General features: G+C 50.3%; 1 protein-coding gene across 1 annotated transcript in view; it reads left to right on the forward strand.

Moving 5' to 3' along the window:
* Window positions 1-4618: 4618 nt before the first annotated feature.
* The window catches only part of Cpxm2 (carboxypeptidase X, M14 family member 2), a 151021-nt gene continuing 136749 nt past the window's right edge, over window positions 4619-18890 (forward strand). Inside the window, exons 1-2 of the mRNA XM_004659267.3 lie at window positions 4619-4916; window positions 15662-15760. Coding sequence (XP_004659324.2) covers window positions 4619-4916; window positions 15662-15760 — 397 coding nt within the window. The remainder of the gene's footprint in view (window positions 4917-15661; window positions 15761-18890) is intronic.

The raw sequence follows: 18890 nt of genomic DNA on the forward strand, positions 1-18890 counted from the left end.
CTAGACCATCCTGTTTCCTCTCTGCTTTCTGCTCCTCTACGATGTTAGCAAGCTGCTGCCACACGCTCCTGCCAGGAATTGCCTGCTGCTAGGACCTCCTCTCCAAGGGGGACTGTCTTCCTTGAAAATTGTGATCTGAAATAAATCCTTCCTCCCTCAAGTTGCTTTGTCAGGAATTTGGCCACTACAGTGTGGAAAGTAATTAATACAGCCTAGCAGATTGTGGAAAAAAAAAATGCTGGGTCTCAAAGGATGCATCACAGGCTCTGCTTACACCAAGTCTGGCATCTCCCCAAATGTCTCCGGGGGAGAGGATCCTCAAAACTGTTAACAGTGTCCCATGGTGTGCAAATGGAGTAGCTCATGCCCACGCAAGCTGCCCCCAAGGTCCAGCTGAAAGGTAGGGGCAGTGGTGGAGAGCGAGGCGAGCAGGCAGGGAACCCTTGCGCTAAGAACCTCCCAATAGGCGTCAGGTCTCCAGGGCATGGGGACTAGAACAAACACCAAAGATTCAATATGAAATGGATAATTACGTAGGCACGAGATTGAGGACATTACAGAGGACAATGCCATTTAAACTATTACATCTCAACACAGTAATGAACAGGAAAGCCCTCCAGCTTTGTAATTATCCTCATAGTTGCCATAACAACTCAGTATCTTTCTCCCCGAGTATCCATCTCCAGACTATATTTTTAGAAATGGGCTGTCCTTGAGTATGTATTTTTCTTTATATAGCAGCTAATTTTTCAAATTACTGATCTTTCAAAAATCTCATTTCCATTCTCCCTCTGAAAGTGTAACAGTTTCAGGGATAATTAGGGAAATGAGCAGGTGTGAAAGTCCGTTATGAAAAATGTTATAGAAATATTGATGCCTTGACAATATTTGTTTCAACAGTGTTCCCTGGACCCGCGCAGTCTCTTGTTCCTTGTCAAGAAACTTAACATAAACCTCCTCTGCAGGGCTCATAAATATTTGAACAATTATTAGCTGTGTAAGGTGTTTGAGGATTATTTGACAAGTGCAGATTTATGTGGTATAACAGAAATTGGCTTAACAGCATCTTGAGTCTGAAGTGAATGAACAGACCAACATTGGCTTACCGTGCTTGACAGAAATGCATTAACAGATGCTCAAGGGAAGCAAACAATGGGTTCTCTGTACCAAACTCAGAAGCTGGGACGGCTCTGAGCTGCCATTTTGGACCCTCAGTTTGCCCAGTGGCTACCTGCAGCAGGAGAACACTTTGAGAGCATGGGCCATCGTCCAGACAGTCAGCTCTGCAGCCCTTTGTTGGGGTCCTAGACTAAAGTTAAATGGACACATTCTGAGGTTGAGAACAAAACAGTCTCAGAGAAAAGCACTGGCCAATGCCATGTGTGTCTTCAGCCAAGGTTAGTCATGCAACAGAGATTTCCTGTCTTTCTGGTACTTTGTTGGTTTCTGCAGAGGATGTAAAATTAGCAGATTTTCATAGTCACTAGTTTATAAAAAGCCTATAAATGCTGAGCCTAAGGCCATGCAGGGGAGAGAACTAAGTCTTAATGTGGTGAGCCTGGCAACTCATGTAGAGGTAGTGGACTTATGTGGGTCCTTCAGTGGGGGCGGGGGGCTAACACTGTACCTGAAAAGGAGCTGGGAGCCTCAAGTTCATGGCATCCTGGAAGCAGGAAGACCTAATGAGCAAATATTCCTCTAATCTAGCACAGGCGCTGAATGGAAGCTGTGCTGGCTTCCTTTAAATAGCTGGCACCTCAGGAGCGTGGCTGGCTCCTGGTCGATTTCTCATGCTGCACATGTCCCTGCGCCGACCACGGGTGCGGGGAGCAGAGGAAGAGGTAAGTTAAAGAATAACGCACCAGGGTCGGAGAGATGGCTTAGTGGTTAAGGTGCTTGCCTAGAAATCCTAAGGACCCAGGTTTGAGTCCCCATTACCCACATAAGCCAGATGCACAAGGTGGTACATACATCTGGCACTCGTTTGCAGAGGCTGGAGGCTCTGGCGTACCATTTCTCATTGTCTTTGTCTCTCTTATCCCTGTCTCTTCCTGCTTGCAAATAAATATTTTTTTAAAAAAGAGTAATGCCTCATAAGAGGGTGTGGGACTCTCATATATCTCAGACATGAACAGATGAAACCAAAATGGGTTGGAAACCCCTTAGCAGGGAAATTGCAGAAGTCAGGGACCCTCCCGCAGACAGGCAGGCAGGCCCTGGGAGGCAGGAAGAGGCTTGTGGGCCAAGAGGCGGAGCTCAGCTTTGCTGCCCTCTCTGTCCTTTGTTACCTTTGACTGAGTAGTACACATTTTCAGGAGTGCAGCCCCAGAGAGAGGGGAGGCAACGGACCCTCCAGGAACATGGCCGCCTGCTGCTGCCCTGTAGATCTGGCACTGCGCATTTGGTTCCTGGGCCTTTTGTCCTGCTTGCTCTAATTAGGTGTCCCTCCCGAGAAAACAACCCAGCCGGCCATCGGGGAGAGCTGGGATGAGGGGGACTCATTTCCTGATTCCAGGGATGTGTGGAGAGACTCCTTTGGATGGGACTTTTCTCTGGACACTTCCCAGACACCAAAGCAGGTGCAGGTTTTATTTGCATCTTGGAGTTGTGAAGGGAAGAACTAAAACGTTTTTAGAACTTAAAGCTTGGGGCCATCACAATTCACTCTGTTCTAATTCCCGGATGAAGCAGGGTTTTATACTTATTGGTACCTGGTTGCCGGTGTGTCCTGGGGCATTCTGTAGACTGCCAGGGAAAGGGAGTTGTGAATGTCAGCTTTGTAAGTACAAAGTGAAGAGCTCTGTGGACACTTGGATGCTCTTGAGGCCAGTTTTTAGGAAGCGCCGAGGTCTGAGTGGGCCTGGTGTCTGTCTGCAGGGTTAGCAGGCTTTAAGGGTTCTGAGGAAGTGGTACAGGGCACATTCCTCACCCAGGCTTTTGGCATGGCCCCTCTAACCAAGACCCCAGATGGGTCTCTTGCTAGGCATCTTTCTGCTAGCAGGAAGTTGAGGAATGGAACTTGCTATTGGAGCCTTGTGCCCACACAATTCCTGTGCTGGCCTTCTTGTCTCAACTGGCTTTAGATAAAATAGCTTCTTGAGTGAGCTCTGGGTACAACACTATAGAGGAAGGTGGATGGAATCCAGCCCAACTCAGGCCTCCTGGAATACTGGGGTAGGAGAAGAGGCCTTTTCCCCTCTTGCTTTGGAGATCTGTGTTTTGGGGTCTCATAGGGGTCTGACTGCCAGCTATAACTTTCACCCACATCCCTCCCACACTGGGTCTATCTCAGCCTGCAGTTTCCTCTTGTAATGTCTGTCCATCTGTCCCAGTGGCAGGTATTCTGGCTCCCAGAGATATCTGTGCTGAATCCCTAGAGGCTGGAAATTAAGTTATAGTGCAACTGGTGATCATGACCAGCTCCAGAGAGGTTGCCTGTCCTGTCCTACCAGAGTGGCCCCTCTAATCCCATGAGACTTTGAAAGTGGGGAACATTCCCCATCTAGAGAAAAGGAAGATGTGGCAGAAGAGGATTTAGATCTGTGCTTTGGACTTGACTTTGTAGTTCTGGCTCTGAGATGCAAGACCGCATGCAGGGATCAGAGACAGGCCCAGGAGTCACACAAAACCGGGGAGGGCAGGCAGGCAATGAATCCAGCAAACATACAGGAACCATGTCTGCAACTGCAAAGGAACTGACTTTAGTGCTACCCTGTCTGGCCAAACCTCTTTGCCCACATCCTGGTGATGGTTCATCAGATGTCACCCTGCAGAGCTGTGAGGCGACGAGGCGCTCTTGTTTTAGACCACAGCGCCTGCTGTAATCTGTTAAAGGGGCAATAGAAAAACCACGGAGCCCCCTGGGTCCCCAGCAGCTTAGTCCAGAGACAAGCTGGGGCAAAGAGCCTCCATTTTACTAATTATACAGTAACTGCTATTGTCCCAGGTAGGAGGCTCTTTGCTCAAAGGGAGAGTAAACCCCGGGGTCCTCTTCTGCAGGAGCCCAATGTCTTCTTTTCACTGGGGGAAGAATGGTGGCCCCTTCTCTCCAACAGAATGGGGGGTGGGTCAGGGAGCAAGCCCCTAGGATCTTCTCGCGAGGAACTTCATGCAGGGAACCTGGGGCTCCTGGAATCCCTCTTCACAGATTCTATTCCAGGATCCTGGCTGGGTCGCGGGGAACCAGGGCTGGATTCTATTTGCTTGAGCACCTATGGCCAATCTTAAAGCCCTCTCAGGTCAAATCTGTCCACCTGTAAACCGAAACGATGAAGTCTCCTCCTACGAGCCCAGTACCCCAGTGTGAAGAAGAGGCGCCCAGTAGGGTAGCACACTGGCCTGTGCTAGGAAAGGGGAGGATTTCGCAATGGTCCCCAGAGCTGGAGGGGACTCCAGCACCTGCGGGTTAGGCCAGGCCAGTCTGGAGGGAAAGAGGGGAGGCGGGGCCGCCCTGCCCGCCCCGAGCTGGCCCAGCCCAGCCCCGCCCGGACGGCGGGTCCCACCCGCCTGCCCGCCGCCGCATCCGCGCCCCACTGCAGTGCCCGCGTCCCGTCCGCGTCCGCAGCCTGCCCGCCGCTCCCCTGACCGGGACCCTGCCCAGGGCTGGGGCGGAGCGGGCATGGCCGTCGCGGGGACCACCTCGCCAGTGTTGGCCCTGGCGCTCGTGGCCGTGGCTTTGGCCTTGGCGGGGCTCCGAGCTCAGGGTGCAGCCCTCGAGGAGCCCGGCGATGACGCGCGGGAGGTCCGGAGAAGCGAGCACCCGGAGCCCGAGCCCTTCTCGCCGTCGTCGCAGCCCGAGGGGCCCGGGGAGCAGGACCCGGAGCCAAGTCCACCCGAGCCCAGGACGCCCCAAAGGACGACCAAGCCCAAGAAGGCTCCCAAGAGAGAGAAGTTAGTGGCACAGACGCCTCCTCCAGGTAACTCCGTGCGCTCGCTCCGTGGCCCGCGAGGGCGGGACTCCAGGGGACAAGTGGATATTGTGGCCACTTTCTCTGAGACGATGGAGCCTCAGGTGCCCGCGCCTCCCTGGGGACTTACATCAGCGCCCCCTCCCTCCAGGAAGGGACCCGCGGGTCCCGTGTTCTCTTCCTGTCTCCTCCGCAGGTAGAGACAAAGTTGTGCGCTTGGGAAGCTGCGCTGGGAGCCCGGTCGGTTTCCTAAACTTGACGTTCCCTGGGCAGATCCTCTGCCCGTTCTGACTTTGTCTTTAGAGGCGGCGTTTACTGGGGACTGATTTTCCCATTTGGCTTGTGAGTGGCTGGCACAACTTGGCAGATGGCTGGAGGAAGGAAGGCGTGGCAAGTGGCCTTTACCCAGGCAGTGCCCCACGGATGATTCTATACCCCCGTCAGTGAGTTCCTTGAATGTCAGATGCGCCCTGCTATAGACCACCTTGTGAGGTGGACTTTCTCTGAGCCCTTCCCAGTGGTCTTTGCACATTGGCAGGGGCTGCAGACCTCAACCATGAGGACTATGCGGAATGATGACCAAACCTTTTAGCCTTGCAGTGGCCTTGTCTGAAAGGAGACATGTGCCAGGTTATAGAGAAGTGGCTGTTGTTTGGATACAGCGCTATGAAAGTCAGAGCCAGGGTGGCCAGGAAGTGGTGGAGGTGGGGGCACCCTTGAGGGGGCGGTGCCTACACTGAGCACTGCTTTTGCAACCTAACTAAGGCCCTGCTCTGTTTCACGGGCAGTTCTGTGGGTTGTGACCCCCAAATAGAACCATAAGGACTTCCCAGGGTTTCCAGGGGAGCTTTGGGGTGATAATGTGGACAGCTGGCACAGGGGCTTAATGACAGAACAGGAGTGAGATAAGACACTGGCATTGGTAGCGTGTCCACCATGACCCTGGGACAGGGGCACACACCCGTGAGGTTCTTTCCGTGGGCCTGGAGGGTGGGTGCGTCGTTGCTTTCCTGGGGGAGAAGGACCCTGAAGCTCAGATGAGTGAACGTAACTTGTTCAGAGTCACTGGTCAACTTGGGGGACTCAAACGCCTTTATACGTGCTTGTTTCTTGAGGCCAGGTCTGGAGCCTGCTCTCAGGACCTGGGACTCTGGTTCCACTTGTGTCACTTGCAGATAGGGAGAGCAGTGATCGCGACTGTACTTGACTCTGACCTTTGCTGCAAAAGCCTTTCAACAGGGGCTTCCAGCCTACCCCAAACTTTCAGCTGTGTTTGTCCTGCTGGGGGCAGATGGTTTCTAAGAATCTGCCTGGTAACAGGTGCTGGGTAACACCCTGGGGTAAGAGCACACGCTGACCAGGGAGTTTGGAGGATTTAGAGGAATTGTGATTGGAGTGCTCGGAGTTGCACGGAGGTGTGGGATGTCAAGCAAATCAATAGAGGAGCTTGGCTAATGCTTCCTGGGGAGACGATGCTTAAAACCTGAGCCGCGGGCTGGAGAGATGGCTTAGCGGTTAAGCGCTTGCCTGTGAAGCCTAAGGACCCTGGTTCGAGGTTCGATTCTCCAGGACCCACGTTAGCCAGATGCATAAGGGGGCACACATGTCTGGAGTTCGTTTGCAGTGGCTGGAAGCCCTGGTGCGCCCATTCTTTCTCTATCTGCCTCTTTCTCTCTGTCACTCTCAAATAAATAATAAAAATGAACCAAAAAAACCCTGAGCTGCAAGCCCACTTTATTGTCTGGGATTCACCTGTCACAGCTTGGAGATGCCTCTCCTTTGACTGCCAGCATTTGCCAGCCTTGGGATGGGCTGTCTGAAACCAGGGTGTAATCTGATTCACAAGAAAAGGGTCATTTGTTTTTGGAAACTCATAGAGGTTCACTGTGGAACAGGAAGCTATCTGTTCCTAGTCAACAGTCAGCCCTGCTCCTTCAGGAAAGACACTCCTGGCACCCACCTGGATCTCATCTCCCAACCCCAGTACAACTCGGGCAAAGCTCCAGAGTCTGGTCAAAGGCCTTGGGGAGCTGCTTCCCACCCTGCTGTGGTTGAACCTTTTCTAAGGAATCGTCTGGGCCTTTTTTTTTAAATTTTTTTTTGTTCATTATTTATTTATTTATTTGAGAGCTACAGACACATAGAGAAAGGCACATAGAGGGAGAGAGAGAGAATGGGTGCGCCAGGGCTTCCAGCCTCTGCAAACGAACTCCAGACGCGTGCGCCCCCTTGTGCATCTGGCTAACGTGGGACCTGGGGAACCAAGCCTTGAACCGGGGTCCTTAGGCTTCACAGGCAAGTGCTTAACCGCTAAGCCATCTCTCCAGCCCTTAGGAACTTTTTTTTAAAATATTTTTTCGTCTGGGCCTTTTTAGAGCTTCTCCAGCTAAGTGTGCCATTTATCTTATAGTTTTAACTGATGCTTGGTGTGTGTGTGTGTGTGTGTGTGTGTGTGTGCGTGTGTTTTCAATAAAACCTTCCCCCTGGGCCCCATGTAGTAGGGGAGACCTGATTCTGAATGTTGAAGTAACCAAGGGGAATCTGTAGGATTTTGCATGGTTCAGTGGCACTGGTGGTGGCTTGTCTGTGCAGCCCTGATGACGTGACAGACAGTCTCCTCTCTGCAGTGGATTATTTTGAGAACAAGTCACCTCATCTTTTTACCTCAAGAAGGGGCTCTCAGAGGAAGGAGCATGGAACTCTAGTCCGAGGCGTTCGATACAAACCTCTGGAATCTACTGTGTGGATGTCCCACGCTAAGTGCTGGGACTGGCTCAGCACTGAGGTGAGGGGAGAGGGAGGGACTGATGGGACAGAGAGACAGGCGAGGGTGTCAGTACCACAGAGCTGTTTAAACCTCCGTCATGTGTGTCACCTTTGTAGAGGCACAGAGTATTTGGCCTTGGTGTGGTTTTTAAAAAAATTTTTTGGTTTATTTTTTATTTATTTATTTGAGAGTGACAGACAAAGAAAGAGGCAGATATATATATATATATATATATATATATATATATATATATATATATATATATACATACACACTCACACACACACACACACATATATATACATATACATATATATATATATATGGAGAGAGAGAGAGAGAGAGAGAGAGAGAGAGAGAGAATGGGCATGCCAGGGCCCCCAGCCACTGAAAACGAACTCCAGATGCGTGCGCCCCCTTGCGCATCTGGCTAATGTGGGTCCTGGGGAATCGAGCCTCGAACCAGGGTCCTTAGGCTTCACAGGCAAGCGCTTAACCGCTAAGCCATCTCTCCAGCCCTTGGTGTGGGTTTTGACATTGACCTTTGACCAGCACAGGAAATCCCCTGTGGATGTCATGTGCTGGCATCATGGAGAACTGAGATAAGGGTCCCTACGGTGACAGCTTCCGAGCTCTGAGGCTGCTGAGCACTAACTAATGTGATGCCACCCATGGGACTTCTATACCACGAAGCACTGTTTCATGTATGAAGCTATTTAAACGTTGTATAAAATTACCTTCAGCCTATGTGTTCAAGGCATATCCAAAGCATAAATGAATTTCATGGCGAGATGTAGGTCCCATCTCAAAATTGGAAACACTTTGAAATCTGAAGCCCTTCTGGTCTCAAGCATGGGTAAAAGGGTTACTTAACCCGCGCCACATTTTCCTTGAGGGGTCGGTATATCTCAGAGAAGAGCTCAATACAATCTTTAAAACCATTTACTGGTGCTAGAGAGATGCTCGGTAGTGGTTGAGAGCACTTCTTGTGCAAGCGTGGGGGCTGGAGGAGGCCTGAGAGACCGCTCGAGTTTGATCCAGGGGACCCACGTGAACAGCGGGGCATGGCCGTGCATGCCTGTAACCCCGGCGCCGGAGGGCAGCAGAGACCTGAGGGTCACGAGACAGGCCCTGGCTCAAATTACAGCCGGTAGAGGAGCAGGAGTGAGACGCCTGACGTCCTCTTCCGACTGCTGCAGGCGACTGAGCGCATGGAGCGGCATGACAAAAGCCAAAACAAAAACAAAAACAAAAACAAAAACTTTTTTTTCTGAAGCTTTTAGTTTCGAATAGTTGCAGACTTACAAGAAATTGCGAGAACAGTAGGGTGCGGTCTCATGGCCCCACCCCTCAGGCTCCACCGATGGGCACCTATCGTCAGGGCTTCCCACTTGGCAAGGTCCCTATTTTGGGGGCTGGCATCTGTGTGCTGTAGGATGTGGTTCAGCAACCCTGGTTTTGACCCACGAGACACCGGTAGCACCTTCTCCCCATCCGTCCCAATCCAAAATGTCTGCAGACATTGTTGGATATCCCCAGGGGGTTGAGAATCATTACTGTGTCTCAAAAATAGGACATGGACGGTTGCAACACTGTTCAATACATTATCACGTCAGTTCCACTTCTCTTGTTCCTACGTGCATCTGTTTGCGTGTGTGTACGCGCGCGCGCGCGCGCGCGTGCGCGCGTGCTCACCAGGAAATGGGACTGGGGATTCTTCTTGTGATATGCAAGGGACTTTGTTATCTTAGAATGTCTGAGATAGCCCAGAATTTTAGAACTAGAGGGAACTGAAGTGGGCACGGAGTGCAAATTCCTGTCCATGAAAAGATCCCAACAGTGGGTTGCCCAGCGTCTGCTCCACCCTCCAGCTGCACAAATGGGCTCTCCCCACCTCGAGGCTGCCCCGTCATTGGATGGACAGTACTGCTTGCTAGAATGTTCTTTCCCACACAGACTTGAGAACCTTCTCCTCTCCTATTTATTCAGCTGTTTCTAGTTGAATTCTACGTTTTCCAGATCCCTGAAGCTGGAATGCTTTGGTGGTGGTGGTGGGGGGGTGTCTCAGAAGTGAGCCTCAGGCTACCCAGTTTTCATTATTCCAAGGTGTAGAATAAGAAGTTACTGTATTGGGGGGGACACCAGTGGGACATTTGGGGTGTACTCACTTTGCGAGGTGTCTCCAAATTGATGGCTCTGACTTGTGGTCACTCACTTTCTACAGAATAAATGTTGCTGATTATAAACCACAGTTATATAACTCACCTACCTTCCCCTCACACTTGGCAGCCAGAAAGAAACAAAACCATAAACAAGACGCAAAGTGATTTGAAGATTGTCTTTAATCCCCCTTCCCCCTCCCCTGCCATTGAATCGTGGCTTAGAAGCTGGCTTCGATATGGAGCCTTGGACTCTGGGTTCCCACTTCCTCCTTTGCCTGCAGTTTTCCCAAGCACAGGCAAGATGCGCCGCTGTTCTAAGATGCATAGACCCTCATGGAGACCCCTAGTCCTGAGGTCCTTATAATGCATCGAGTGGGCAGCGAGCCACGTGTGCTGGAATCATCCAGTTGGCATGCACTTCTGTGCTACAGCCCAGCTGCAAGGGAGACAACCTGGGAGCGGTTACTGGAGCGCATCGGCTGTAAACAAGGCCCTGGTCAGCTCTTTGTGGCAGCCGACTGGTGGAAAGGGCTTCTTCCCTGTGGCTAAGCTCCCCTCCTTGGCTTGATTGCTGGTGCTATGCAGCCTGGCCTTTGATGGAAATGTCTTCTCTTAGGCAAAGCTAGGGTATGAAGATTAGAAGGATGTGTTTGTAAATATTTCAATATGTACTTTAAAAACCCATTAGCATTAGCCATTAGCATGCTAAAACAGCTAACAAGCCTTGATTTTAGATTACATGTTTCTGTGTTAAACATGAAGCCTTTCATCCAGGCCACCCCCTACCAAAGGAAAGGACATATTGTGTGTATATATATATATATTTTTTTTTTTCAAAAAAAGCATCAGCTTTATAAGGCACCGCCACCCTTTCCAAAATGCTGTCCAAAGTCAACTCTGTGTTGGCTCCTTCCTCCTGCCCCCATGATTCCAGAGACTAGGGTTGGGAACCCTTCCAGGGTCGGGGAAGCTGGCTTGCATGCTTTGGTCCCTAAACATAGTCACCCTGTTTCCCTGTATACTCCTAGTGGCTGTGACTGCCGCATCTCAAGGCAAGCATGGGACAAAGCCAGCTTTAGCCCCACAACCTGGGTTTTGTGGCGGACGGGTCTATCTATGGATGTCCCAAGGGGCTGGGGAGATGAGCATGCAGGCTCTGCCTTCTGTGGCTCTCTCAGGTCACCTGCCCTTGCAACTGCCACTCTGGGAATCTGAAATCCATGAGTTAGATTCCTTTGGCCGACTCAGGGAAGAGGTGGCATTCCTGTGTGGCTGGCAGCCATGCAGCTACTCATTTGGCGTCGTGGATAGTTAAGATGGCACAGAACACCTTCGGGTGTGAATCTGAGCCTCTAATGTTGCAGATTTGGATGGGGTACCTACTCTGTGCGAGGCGTGTGCAGGACTCCATGTTAAACCTGTTCAGAGACGGCCAGGTTCCCAGTCTGGCTCCGTCACTTATGAGCATGTCTGACTTCAAGCCCTGATGGCTCCGTGGAGGGTGGAGACAATACTACCCACACCGCCTGAGGAAGTACCAGGTTAGGTGGGTCAATTCGCAGCCTCCTAGGGTCTGGAGTTGTCACTCTGTGGCACTTTCTTCCCTGTTCCTCTAGTCCCCAGCCAAACTATATTCTGTGGGCCCTGCCAGACTATGCACTTGGATTGTTGGCATGTCTTCTCTTGGCTCTGCTGCCTTTCTCTCTGGCTGTATGAAACCACCTCCCAGGTACAGCCCTGTGCTATAGGCCTGCAAAAGCAAAGGGTTCCGTGTGGTTGTGAATCAAGATGGACACTAACTGTGTGGAGAGAGGGAGTTCTTGTCTTAGAGGCACTGTGGCCCCAACTGACCCTATTGCCCTCCTGTCTCAGGTCTGGCAAGACCCAGACTGCTGCCGGAAAGGCTGCCCTAAGGAGTAGGCTTAAGGAACCAGGCTGGCCTCCCAGGGAGGATACAGCAGAGAGGAACAGGCAGATGGAGGAGGATGGGCAGGTTCATTTGATTGGGGCCTGGTCCTGATGCAGCCTATCAGTACCTCACTGATCACCCCTCAGCCGCTGCACCGTTCTCTTCAAGAACACCGAAGTCACCTGTGACTCGACGCAAATGCATCACATCAACCAGCAGTCACCTGTCTGGATTAGCCAGCCACCCTGGTATCCCGTTTCCCTGGCACTCCCTGTCCTGAGAATAGGATGAGGATGAGGGTCAAGACTGTCTCCTCCCTGTGGCCTTGTCCCCTCTTGCTCACGTCTGCAGGGGGCAGGGCCTTCTAAGTGCAGTTCTTTGGGCTTTCCATGTTCACCTGTAGAGTTCTCCTGGTTCTTTGCAGGTCAATTTATGCAGTTAGAAATCTTAATTCCCATCTGTCCTGGGCTCTCCAGGAGGGTCTCCTGAGAGGGTCTTTGGGCTTGCACTTCTGAGGAGCTCCTGAGAACCCAATTTGGTGGCTGTTTCTTCTTACTGTGGGTTCATTACCAAGAAATAGGCAAGGGCTGCTGTATCCCAGGGCCAGCTTCTCTCCTTTGGAGGGAGTGCAGAGTGTAACCGGCTGGAATTTCCTGGGGAAATGTGGGACTGCAGGAAAGCAAAGCGCTTTTCAGTTTGGGGCAGGTGGGGGTTGCTACTGTAAGCTCCTTGTATAGTGCAGCAAGGAGAAAAAATAGTTTTCTATTAACCCAGAGGAATTATATTTATCACCAGAGAACCAGAATGGAACATGTGGCCTGCATTGGCAATTTGGTTTGCTACTTTTAAGGAATTCTGTGTTGTCATGTGGCCCAGATGGAGATGGTGATTTGATTCTGGCTCCTTCTCTGAACACTATTTCCACTTCCCTTTCTTCTTTCATCTGCGCAGACCATATGGTGCGTTTCTTGTTGTAAGAGAGGAAGGGGCTGCAGAGGAGGCCCCTGTGCCCGCAGGCAAAGGCTCAGCTTTGGAGCCAGTCTCCAGCTCTGTTACCTCTTGGCTCCGTCAGTGACTTTGGGCAGGTCTCTTCCCCTCTCTGGGCCTTGATGTCCTTATCTATAAAATGCTGTTTCTGGCCTCAGTGGGTCAATGGTTGCTTACACTGCGGATTGTAAAGCCCGCGTGGCCCATGTTAGCTGTTAGCAAGTGCAATAAAGGCTTGCGGCGTGTGGGGTCCCAGGATGACACTGACTGAAAAGACAGTCGCCGGGGCTGGCTCTTATCCAGGGATGATGGCAGCTCAGGCCCTGCCCCTCAGCACCTCACAGATACCATCTAGAATCTTCCCTCTAACTTCCCATGTAAGAGGCTCCATTGTTTTCCACCAAGAAGGGAATACGGTAGAGAAGCAGAGCTGGTGGCCCCCAAAGACACATTGTCTGTGCCGGGTAGATCCGGAGGGACCCCAGCCTGGAGACGGGCTTCATGTGCCATTTTCTGAATATGATCTTTCTCTCTCTCTCTGAGCAGAAGTGGCTGGGACCCTGCCAGTGATGTTGGGGTCATGTGCCCCTTCCCAAGGGCACACTGTTCTCCATGTGCTGCCCTCCCTGGGGAATGAGACATCTGGCCTTTACTGGAGGACCAAAGCTGAGAGAATGGGCTTTCCTCATTGAAGTGTCTGAATGTCACCTGGGCCCACCTCCTGCCTCCAACTTTTAGCAATTTGTCCCAGGAAGGCTCTGTGGGGGGGAAGGTCATCCCTACTAGAGAAGACTTGCAATGAATGCATACTTCTAGGAAGAGCTCACATGGTACATTCTCCCTCCCCCCCCCCCCAAACTGGCTTTTTCTGTGCATATTTTATAATTAAAAAAATACATTTGATCTTTCTACCCAGTGAGACTCAGCATTGTCAATGGTCATGGTCCTGGAGTTGCTAAGTCAGCCAGGTTTTGCACACTCTGGGTCAGACTCTTTTGGAAGTACCATCTCTCTGGTTTCAACAAGAACACACTTGCCCACAGAGGCATAATGATGGCTGAGGTGGCCCTGAGCAGGTGTCAATGTGACAAGTCTCTGCACCAGTCCTTTGTTTTGTATGAACATTTTGTCTTATTGGCTTCCAGACCCTCAAGGTAACACTTGACCTTGTATTTTTCTGTTTTTTAGCTTTCAAGGGAAATGAAAGATATAGCAGGGGTACTGCAGCTTACAGAAAAGAGATTTCCCGTGATTGAACTCCTTACATTTTTTTGGGAAGGCTTAGGATTTTTCTCTAAGTACGTGTACTAGTTACTTTCCTATTGCTGTGATGAAGCATCTGAGCAGAAGCAGTTTAAGGAAGGAAAAGATGTATCGCTGCTGGCATCTCCCGGGGATGCAGTCTGTCACCGTGGGGAAGGCATGGCGGCAGCTGCAGGGGACCAGCTGGCCACATTGCTTCTGTGCTCAGGAAGCAGAGAGGGATGCTGGTGCTCAGCCAGCTCTCTCCCTTTTATTACCCCTCTGGGACCCCAGACCGTGGATGGTAGCTCTCCTGACTGCAGTGCACCAAATCAAGAGAATCCTCACTCTGTAGCCCCAGGCGGGCTTCAAACTCCCAGTGATTCTCCCACCTCTGCTTCCCCAGTGCCGAGATTGAAGGTGTGCACTATCACACACAGCTTTCAACTTTCATTTTAATGCCACTTGACAATAATAGGTTCTCAATCTTTAGGTATATTTTCCCACAAACTTGTTCTCTTGTTTTTGTCCCATTGGTAGTTCACTGACTGGTTTGTCTATCCATCCATCCATCCTTTAATTAATTCACTCACCATCACCTGTGTGAAGCATCAAGGGTATGGTATGCAGAGCTCTGGTGGAGGTGCTGGCACTTTCCAGTTCGTTCTTCATGAATATCCCCACCTGTAAGGCACCATGAGTCTGGCTTGCATTTGGCTCGCATCTCTTCCCATCTCTGAAAAGCATCCTTGGGACAATGCATCCCTGCTCCCCAGTTGGCCAGTCTGCAGCTCGAGACTGTCTCTGGGGTGTGTTAGGTACCAGTCCTGCTCTAGACCCCCAGCTGAGGAGCTGAACCAGACAGGCCACAGCCACAGCCGGCAGAATCTAGCTCCTTCTCTGACCAGATCCCGCCTCCCTCTCTTCCCTCCCTTTCCCCGTGGTACTTCCGATGCACTCAGTCCCCTGCACTGCGCTCTGCTTACGGGTCATGTGGCCCTAGACACAGGCTATCAGGGCCCATGAAAGGTGGATTTGATTTAGCTGAGCGGATCAGGAAAGCCAGTGTGAGGAGCTGGTTCCAGAGCTGAGATCTGCAAGGGAGGGAGTTGCCAATTAGCTTGGGAGTGAAAGAAGGGTTGTTCCAGGATGGGAACCACCTATGCCTGGTGCTGGTGGGGCGGAAGGCTGAACTGAAGACTGCAGAGAGAGGGGCCAGGGTGTGAGGAGAAGCTGGGGGGTCTGGCTTCCTAGGCCGAGGCAAGGCCCCCCTCCCCCCGCCAGCTCGTGAGGAGCTTCACCATGCCCAGCCATGGTCTTGGAGACATTAGGTGTGGGGACCTGGCCCGAGGGAATGTGGTGGTTTTGGAGGCCAAGTCCAGCTTCCGTTTCCAATTCCAGCACGTATGCCAGGTGCCCCTGGGCCCAGGAGGAGTGCCAACAGCACTTTGTGGTCATGCAGTAGTAACGGTTTCCAAGTGTGCACAGTTTTCACTGGTGGCCTTCATTTTCCACGCTTACTTTGAGTCCTTTCCTTCAACACAGACCCCTTAGAATCTGAATTTCCATTCTCAGGGACAGAGAAGCAAGGCTGAGGATAGCTCTGTGCAGGAGAGGACAGTGAGTTCTCACATCTTGAGGCTTCTCTGACAAGTGAAAGTAAAGGCATTTTTCTCTCTCTTTCTAGGTAAAAATAGCAAACGGAAAGGCAGAAGAAGCAAGAGCCCTGAGAAGGCTGCCAGTGATGATCACAGTGTCCCGGTGGCCCATGCAGATGTCAGAGAGAGTAAGTGAGGCCGTGCGAGTTCCCCTGTCCCAGTTCTGTCACTTGCCTAGGGTAGGCACAGGCCCTTGGCACAGCTACCCAACCTTGGATGCCATGTGTGTAGGACTGTCTGGGCTGGTGTCTATTCTAAGCTGTCATGTGGGGGTGCGGCATCATCTCAACAGCTCACACTTCACTGGGACACCACCACCCCAACCAAAGTTTCCTGATTTATTTGCTTAAGTCGCTGTAGAATTTCCTGATCATTGGTTGCTGTCCCCACCCTGAGAATGTCCCTCTCCAAAGACAGCATCAATGCCTTTCTGTGGGACCTCTTAGCTGCCCATAGCCTGGGGTATTTCTTGTCTCAGTCTAGGCCAGAGGCTTCTGGGAATCACAAATCAAGTCTTCTGTTACCAAAGCCTATGATGCTAGGCCTGACATCTTGCAGCCATGTGAGGTTATTGGTTGTGTGGTTATCTTAGAACATTTGGTACTGTTAGTTTTGGACTCAGAGGTAAGCTCTTGCCCACCTGCAGTAGGCATGGCTGTTTTTAAACTATTTTATATCCATTATATGTCTCCAATATTCCAAACTATACTATTCAAGATCATTGTCATTATTATTATTATTATTATTATTATTATTATTATTATTTTGATTTTCTGAGGTAGGGTCTCACTGTAGCTCAGGCTGACCTGGAATTCACTATGGAGTCTCAGGGTGGCCTCGAACTCTCAGCGATCCTCCTACCTCTGCCTCCCAAGTGTTGGGATAAAATGCATGTGCCACCATGCCTGGCTACTTTCTTTAATATCATTAGTAGGAGCCATTTATTAAGCCTTAAGTAGTTGCCAGGGCCTCTCCCTAATGCCTGGCCTTTCCTGGTGCCCCTCTGAGCTTCATGGTGTCATTATCACCACCATAATTCTTGTTTTGTGCGTGTCCATGTGTGTGTATGGGTTTCGTGTGTGTAAGAGTATGTGTAGAGGTCCAAAGGTAACTCTCAGCTTCGTCCTTGCCTTTCCACTCGTCATTCTGTGGCAGGTTTCTCGCTCTGGGTCTGCTGCCGTCGATGGTCTGTGCCTCCACCTCCCATTTCACCATCAACGCGCTGGGATCCCAGGCACCTGCCATGGCTTCCGGCTCTTTACGTAGTCTAGGGAGGCTCAAACTTGGGGTCAGGCTTGAGCAATGAGCCCTTGGTTCGCTGAGCGATCTCCTTAGCCCCACTGGCATTATTATTTTCTATATCTTGTACATAAGGCAAATGAAATTCAGTATTAAGGGTGATTTGCCTGGTGTTATTAGGCAGCTGGTAAGTAGGAAACCAGCGATTTGAATTTAAGGTTCCCTGATTCTAGATTGTGTGCTTAGCTGCCAAAAATAAACAGAACATTTTAAGAACTTTCATAGGACTCATTTTCAGCTGCTATGTGAGCCTATGAACCAATGTCACAGAATTGATTGTCACCAAGGGAATTGCTTGCGCCCTTGGGCATGATGTCATGATCTGAGGCTGTGATTCTAACCAGGAGTGCATTGTCAAGAAATCACAACTATGACTAACAGTTTGTTCTAAAATTAAAAAAAAAAAAAATAGAAGTCACTGGGTGTGGTGGTACATGCCTTTAATCCCAGTACTCAGTAGGCAGAAGAAGGAGGATCACCTTGAGTTTGAGTCTACCCTGTGACTACTACATAGTGAATTCCAGGTCTCTCTAGAGTGAGACCCTACTTCAAAACACACACACACACACACACACACACACACACACACACACAAAAAAAAAAAAAAAAAAAAAAACCCTCCCCCAAACAGAAGTCAGTATTGTTGAACTTCAGTCACCTATGGAATGAAATGACTATTGCACATTAAAATAGGTTTGTACCATACCCCCTGCCCACTGTGAGGACTTAGTCTGCAAGAAGGGTATTTTGAGTACCATTGAAATGCTGGCACTGTACTTCTAGGTTTGCCTGAGGTGGGTTCTTTTAGGACCTGTTATTTGTGTGTGTGTGTGTGTGTGTGTGTGTGTGTGTGTGTGTGTGTGTGTGTTCACGTGTGCCATGGCACACACGTTGTCAGAGGACAGCTTCCAGGAGTCTATATTCCAAACATCAGACTAGCTGCCTGAGAAGGTCACATTTTTCTGGCTCTACCTCCCTCTGGGTTAGGTTTCTTGGGATCACAGGTGCGCAATCCACTGTGTGTCTGGCTTTATGTGGGTGCTGGGGAGTCAACCGGGCTGGCGGTCCTTGCAGACAAGCACCTTGAACTGCTTAGCCATTTCCCCAGCACTTACTCTGAGGTTCTGGCTCGGTTCTACTGGGCTGATAGGACAGCAGCTGTCCTTCAGGATCACAAGTGCCCCAGGCTGAGGCTGAGGCTGAGGCTGAGGCTGAGGCTGAGGCTGAGGCTGAGGTGGCTGTGAGTGCTGACCTTAGGATGCTTTGAATTCTTGCTGCCTCCGGCCTAGGCCTGATAGCTCCTCATTGTCTTGTGAATGCTTAAGTGATCTCAAACATATCTCAAACCATATTTTGTCCAGATGTTTACAAGTCGTTTAAAAGAAGGTTGTGCTGGATGATCTGACTTCTTTATTCTCAGAATGGAAGTTATTAAAATTTGAGGAGGGCTATAGGGATGGCTTAGCAGTTAAGGCATTTGCCTGCAAAGCCAAAGGACCCAACTTTGATTCCCCAGGACCCATGTTAGCCAGATGCACAAGGGGGTGCATGTGTCTGGAGTTTGTGTGCAGTGGCTGGAGGCCCTGGCGTGCCCATTCTCTCTCTCTCTCTCCCCCTCTTTCTCTGTCAAATAAATAAATAAATAAATAAATAAATAAATAAATAAAATAGAGAATTTTAAAAAATTGGGGGAGGCATTTTCAGAAAGATTTTCTGAGGCTTATTTCTACCTACCTATACACAATACACACACACATGCAAGCATGCACACACACATGCACACATGTGTACACACGCCTGGAGCTGCTTCTTTTCTTCTGTGGGTCTCCCTGTTCCCTACTGGCTTGTCCAGGTTTGTCATTCATGGAATGTCTTAGCTGTGCTTTTAGCTTATAGAAATTTCTTTCAATTGTTTTTTAAAATTTTTGTTCAATTTTTATTTATTTATTTGAGAGTGAC

This window comes from Jaculus jaculus, chromosome 1 (assembly GCF_020740685.1).
Source record: "Jaculus jaculus isolate mJacJac1 chromosome 1, mJacJac1.mat.Y.cur, whole genome shotgun sequence".
Lineage (NCBI taxonomy): Eukaryota > Metazoa > Chordata > Mammalia > Rodentia > Dipodidae > Jaculus > Jaculus jaculus.